Genomic DNA, 7,054 nt, shown 5'->3' with positions numbered 1-7,054 from the left:
CAGGGACAGACCGAAGCCGCCATCCCTGCAGACCAATTTCGGATCCCTAAACCACCCAGGGCGCCGCCTTCAGCCACGAGAGACACTATAGTCACATTCCGAAATGGAAGCTATAAAACGATGATTCTCACGGCCCTCAGGGGCAAAACCCCATTACAGTTCGAAAATAGGGGACTGACCTTCTTGGCCGATATGTCAAACGGCACCCTGGCATGGCGCAGATCGCTACGGCCACTTGCCTCTCTGCTCCAACAAAATGGTATCAGCTACAGATGGCGGAACCCCAGAACTCTCAGCATACTACAAGGCACGGACTCCCACCTGATCCACGATATCCAAGACGCGCCGGACCTTCTGCGGACTCTGGGCATCCCACAGGACCCCCTCACCAGACCACGTCGGAGCATAACTGGGACCCGGCGAACATCAACGCATTCATCTCGAGAGGCGCAACCCCTGTGTCCTATGCCGTGGTCACCACCTAATACTCGCAACTTACCACAGACTGTACAATCCTTGGAAGCTGAATGAAAGGCACCCCAATGCCTACAGGAAACCCGATTTACTCCTGGACTTGTAATGTATAAATTGGACTTACCAGATGGTACCCCCCCTTGTGACACAACAGGGCCCTGGCCCCTCCCATCCACATGAGACCCATAGACAGAATTGGCCCTGAGTGAATGGCAACATAGCGGCTTTACCACCCCCTAAAAAAAAAAAAAACACCTACCAGCGGAGACAAGTTATGCCCCACTCACGCACACTCTTCACGCACCCGACTAGACAGGGACACTCAACACTCGAGGAGTTACCAGGGGACACGACTGCAGACACTACCGCACAATTGACCACACACACATACCGGATCGCCAGACACATTCATCTCCACACACCTCTAGACGCAAGCCTACCCTGAGACAACGGAGTATTGGCCATTAGAGGGCCTGACATACCCGACAGTCTGATGTAAGCCAAGTACAGACCGGCCCTCTCCCACACACCCTTGCAACCTGCAGCATGCCCGACCAGGCGACTACTCCTGAGGAACCCATAACAGACTCTACACGACAACAATAGGATTTGCTCGCTGATCCTACCTAACCTCCCACACGACATAACACGATCCAAATACGTTGTATGTTCCATGTCTGCGACAGGCGACCGACCAGCCTACACAGGCAACAACAGGGACGCCTCACGACGCTATCTACCACGGTTAGATTTACTCACTATAACTGCTAGACACCTGCTGCCCTACTAAACCCCCACTCCCGAGGTCTCTACGGCCCAGACGTGGGAATCGGCTGATTCCAAGCGGTTCACTGACCAGCAAAGTCCCCACTAAACTGGAGACTTCTCTACACATGCCTATAACACTTGTTCTTTCTGTGGTATTTTTATTATCGTTTACTTTATGCATACAACCCTCTCAAGCTTAATTTTCATGCTAGTAACCAGGGGAGTTTGAGCTATACATATATATTCCAAGCAACCGGACAACTTAATCGAATGAGCAACCCATTACCTACGTAAGTTATTGACGTATGTCCTAGCAAACCATCTTAGGTGTCAATTAGCTGCTAGTGACCCTGCACCTTATGCCCGCTCTGGGTTCAGCCCAACCAGTCTGGACTACATATTTAGACAGACAGGTAGGGATGCCTGACACGTTCAATTTCAGTTATCTCCTCTTTGCTTTTGTGTTTTTACTATTTTTTCTTTTTTTTCGCTTTTGTGACCCAGTCGTGTACCCTACTGACCCCCTTCCACCTCAGATAACTGACGCAAACATCAGTACCATAGGTAATGGGGACACGTAGGCCGAACTGTCTGATTGCTATGTTCATATCTGTTGTTACGCTATTTTACAAAAAATAACAGTGCAGTATGCCTGGAATTTACAAGTTATCGAACATTGTCTTATGTCAATTACTGATATACCTATGTTTACCCATATTTTTGCCAAATGATGTACCAATTACTGCACTGTCAAAAAGAAAGAAAAAAAAAAAGAAAAGAAATGCCAATATATGTACTTCCCATATACTACACATTCTTAACTTAGTTCTGGAAACAGGCTTTTCCAACAAGAATGACTACGATGACAGGACTCGCTTATAACTTTCCCACATTAAAGAGAAGGGAACTCGCAAGGGGGGCAGCAGAAGGAGTGCTTTGTGAACTTGTATAGTCTGTGAGCAGCGTTTGCATTAATTTTATTTACAGATACCTGCGTTTGTACACAAGCACTGCAAATACTGTTTTTGGCATTAAGAAGAATTATTCAAACAGCTTGGGATCTTTGCTCCCAAATATAGCAGTAGATTTTTACATAAAACAAAAAACAGTTTTTTTTAAAGCATTTGTATTACTATTATACTTTCACACTTACAGTATGTTTTATATTTAATATTTACCACTTGTGATTGTTCTGAACCCCTGTAAGATTATAAGATCACAGATTTTATAAAATTATGTAGTTCAATATACCCCCATCACTGCTATATTTTTTTATAACAGATTAAACATAATATATCAACAAACATAACTTTTAATACACGTTTTAAATACACCAAAGGCTGTTCTGTCCTTATTTTAAAGGGACACTGTAGGCACCCAGACCACTTCAGCGTATTGAAGTAGTCTGGGTGCTGTGACCCTTTGGACTTAGTGATGCTTCCAGAGAATTGCAATGTTTACATTACAGCTCTAAGTCTGCCCTCTGTGGACACTAGAGGGCTTCCGGAATACAAATGGATTTTTGGTCCGTTATCTGACGCTGGACGTCCTCACGGACCTCCAGCGTCAGATATTCCCCATAGGAAAGCATTGCCGTGCATGCGCATTAGGTCTCCCCCGCAGGCTGAAATCGGGGGGAGGAACATCGGCGGAACCTGACCCAGTGCCGAGGGACATCGGCGCTGGTTTCAGGTAAGTGTCTGAAGGGGTTTTAACCCTTTCAGAGAAATGGGATGGGGGACGGGAGGGAGGGGGAGGGACTCCAGGATTCTCTTGTGCCAGGTTTGTTTTCCTGGCACTGGAGAATCCCTTTAAGTGCTTGGTATCAAAACTAGCATGTTTATATTTTAAAGTAAGAATTCAAAGAGAAGTTCTAATTTAAGACCACAGTACCAGGACTGTAAGTATTGAATGCTGACTTACAGATTTTTTTTACCAGTTTGGATATTTTGACCTTAAATTTGAAATTATTTTTGAATTCTCACTTTAGTGAATAACTTTGCAATGTTTTTTGCCGTTAGCCATTGAAATACGTATTAATTTAATTTGCACTGCAAATGTATTGCAATTGAAAAATGCAAATGAAGAGGTGGTTTTATCAGAGTCCGTACAGATGTTTAAACCGCAATTGTATACATATTTGCAAAAACATTATATACAGCCATATTTTTTTTTTTAATTAGTGGGGCAATAGCTTCTTGATCCATTTTTGCTGCCAAATTTGAAGTGCTTCAGACTGGGGTTTTTACCTTCTTTTGGATCTAGCACAAAAACAAATGTGAGAAAGGCTGAACTTGATGTATGCATGTCTCTTTTCAGCTAGGTAACTATGTAACACTATGTAATTGAATAGTTGAAACGGGAAGCATGATTTTAAAATGTTGATAAATGTTCAGCTTGTCAGCCTCAGTTCACACTTATAAACCAATCAGATATTTGTGGATGTGTACATTTGTGTTATGAGATTGAAATACTTCGGGGCTTATTCACATAATAGTTACATAGTTACATAGCTGAAAAGAGACTTGCGTCCATCAAGTTCAGCCTTCCTCACATATGCTTTTTGCTGTTGATCCAAAAAAAGGCAAAAAAAAAACCAGTTTGAAGCACTTGCAATTTTGCAACAAGCTAGGAAAAAAAATCCTTCTTGACCCCAGAATGGCAGTCAGATTTATCCTTGGATCAAGCAGTTATTACCCTACATTAAATTTACCCTACAGTAAATTGAAGGGAATAAAAAAAATACATGACAACATTAAGGCCATTATAGTTGACGATGACTATATCTGAGTCTGAGAATTATTCAAAAATCAGGTATTTGGGTCTGAATTTTGTAAATTAATTTTCAATTATTTCTATAGCACCAACGTATTCTGCAGTGCTGTACGTTAGGAAACAAGACAAACATTTAATTGTAACAATACATGTATGACATACAGGAACTGTAGGTGAAGAGAGCCCTTCCCAAAGAAGCTTGCAATCTGAAGACACACTGCAATTCACTGTTTAGTAAATAAACCCCTTCAGGTTGTAATGTGGCTGTGAATGGATGTGTTGTTGTTTTGTGTATTTTCTTGAACACCAAAGAATACCACCACAATCCAATAAATGTGTTTAACAGAGAAAGACTGGCTTACTAATAAGATGAAAATGCACTATATTGTTAACCCTATTGTGACCAATGAATTACTTGTGTAGTCATTAACTAAGGCAGGAGTGCCGAAAAAGGTAGACCCCAGATGTTGTAGAACTACAACTCCCATGATGCTTTGCATGCATGTAGAATGCCTTTAGAATGATAAAGCATCATGAAAGCTGTAGTTTTAAAACATCTGGGGATCTACCTTTTTGAACATCACTGATCTAAGGACACATCCCTAACTGCTTGTAAAAGCGGTTTGTGGAATACCAGCAGTCCATGCTTACAACATAGGAATGTGATACACAGCTGTCAAATGACTAAAATCCACAGTGTATTCAATAAAACACTTAAATGCAGCATTTAGACAAAAGTACTGGTTTAGAGACATTCTTCATCTCAGGTATAATCAACTCTAGGCTATTCGAGCCTGAATTTTGAAATTCAGTTTTTAATTCACTGCAACTTGATGTTTAATAAATAAACCCCAATTGATTAAATCTTGTCAAACTGCAATTCTGCATGGCTGTATAAAAAGATGTTTATAATGGAAAACAAATGCAAGCAATAAACAACAGTTTCTTGTTAACCATGAAATAACCTACATTTTATATAGTCTAACCTTTAATTATAAACACAAACAAAACCTATGTAGGCTTGTAATTCTAGAATTTGTCTGTTTGTATATGAGTGACATTATAGAATATTAGACCGTGTTATTTTACAAGTTTAGAATTACCAGATATATTGTACATAGTTTAATAAAAATCATCAAACTAAGTTTGCAGAATTCACATGGCCACTGGAACTACGGAACCCAAGAAAAACACTAAACTGCACTAAAATTAAAAGTATAACGCACTGAAGTATGTATTAAAAATAATAATAAAGTACAGAATAAAAATTCAAGCACAGATGCTCTACTTTACTTTCCAAATTAAGTTAAAAGAAGTTATGGTAGCTTGTGGTTTTGTAAGGACAATCCCTGCTTGAGCGCAGGTGAATTCATCATATCACCAATATTACTCCACCAGGACTTTGAAAAGACCAGTTGAGGAGTAGGACATATCTCTAGAACAGCACACTTGAGCAGAAGCCTTTAGATAACAGAACAGAATCACATAGAGACCTCAGATAAATAAATTATATCATGACATTTTGACTCCTTGGTAAACATTTTGTTTTTGTTTTTTTGCTCCAAAGAGTTTTTTTTTTCTATAATCACTCTCCTGACTCTTTTTCCTGACGTTCCCAAGGAATGGGGTCATTATCTTGATCAGATGGGTGGGATTCTCTCTCACACCAAAACTGTTCTACATCTGGTAGGACTGGATTATCCTTACTCTCTTGGCTACCAAAATTTTGTTGGGAACATGATTGTTCCATGCAGCTGCTCTTGACAGCCTGCTCTGGTGATGGTGCTACATCTGGGTCAACATCTGAATGGACAACCCCCTCCTCTTGAGCTTCCTGCATAGATACCGATTTTTTGGAAGCTAAATGTTTCCAGACCCCTTTGAAACCTTCATTGAACTCCTCAGACATGACTAGAAATAGGAGTGGGTTTATAGACGAGAGGGAGAACATAAGGATTTGTGCCACGGCCAGGAAAGCTGGAGGTGGAGAAGGTCCATGGGGATGCTGGTGCCAAACCCAAAGCCAGGCTACCCACTCTGGGATCCACAGGATGGAAAAAGTTACAGTAACACTGAGCAACATTATGGTCAGCCTTCTGGATCTGATCTGGTTTCTTAAGTTTTGACTTTTGGTTCCTCTGCGTTTACACTGGCCATACGCTCTCCAAAAGTAGAAGAAAGCAATAGTAAATGGGGCACAATAGATACATATCGGATACAGGATTACAAAGATCTCCATCATCTGATGGGCATGCACAGGGATGTCCATAACACATGCCATATCCCCAGCAATTGGCTTGGTGATGGTGAAGATCCACTCTGGAAGAGGCAGGAGAGCAGATACCAACCAGATGGAGAGGAGGACTCCACAAACAGCGTTCTGCTTAATGTTGACTTGTTTTGCTGGGTTGCAGGCATACATGAAGCAGGCTCTAGCCACCACGGCGATGGTAATGCTTTTGGAGGACATGCAGACATGGGTGAACCAGTCTCCTGTCCTGCACAGAAACCAACCAGTCATCAAGGTGGACCTGAAGTAGGCTGCAGCTCTGAATGGGACCGAGAACATGAGAAGGAGCAGGTCTGATATACTCAGATTGAGGATTAGTGAGTGGATCATTGAAGGCTTGGCTTTCCTAGCATTATGCAGTAAGATAGCTATCACACACACATTGCCAGCAACTCCTATCAAGCAAATCACCAGCAGCAAGCTAGGGATTACAAGAGTCCAGTCGCTGGCTTCTAAAGGCTTTAAACCCCCTGCGTACACAGGCTGTTTGTGGAGGGAGCTGTTCATGGTGCTGAAATTAGCTGGAGGCTGCTCCATCCTTTCTCCAAGCAGAGAGAGAGACAAGTCTGGGGCTGGGAATGGCCAATCAACAGGCATAACCTTTTCAGCTTATATACCGTCTGCCCACTTGATTGACAGCTTGATTCTAACTCACATTGGTTACTGATTGTCATATCAGCAATGCTATTTCTTATTATTTCCCAGTGCTATCCTGCCATAGTATGAAATAACTTACTGAACTAGTTT

The 7,054-nt window shown here is 41.7% G+C and overlaps 1 protein-coding gene across 1 annotated transcript; it reads right to left on the bottom strand.

Annotated features, from left to right (window-relative positions):
• Positions 1 to 5,602: 5,602 nt before the first annotated feature.
• On the bottom strand, positions 5,603 to 6,844 carry GPR151 (G protein-coupled receptor 151). Its single transcript, XM_063446167.1, has one exon. The coding sequence runs from the start codon at positions 6,842 to 6,844 to the stop codon at positions 5,603 to 5,605; it is 1,242 nt and encodes a 413-aa protein (XP_063302237.1).
• Between the last annotated feature and the right edge of the window lie 210 nt (positions 6,845 to 7,054).

This window comes from Pelobates fuscus, chromosome 3, assembly GCF_036172605.1.
Source record: "Pelobates fuscus isolate aPelFus1 chromosome 3, aPelFus1.pri, whole genome shotgun sequence".
NCBI lineage: Eukaryota > Metazoa > Chordata > Amphibia > Anura > Pelobatidae > Pelobates > Pelobates fuscus.
Note: the sequence above shows the minus strand (reverse complement) of the source record. Positions and strands in the feature narration are given on the sequence as shown.

What these genes read in the sequence shown, in the direction of transcription:
- GPR151 (XM_063446167.1), bottom strand. Translation starts at nt 6,844, where the DNA reads ATGGAGCAGCCTCCAGCTAATTTCAGCACCATGAACAGCTCCCTCCAC.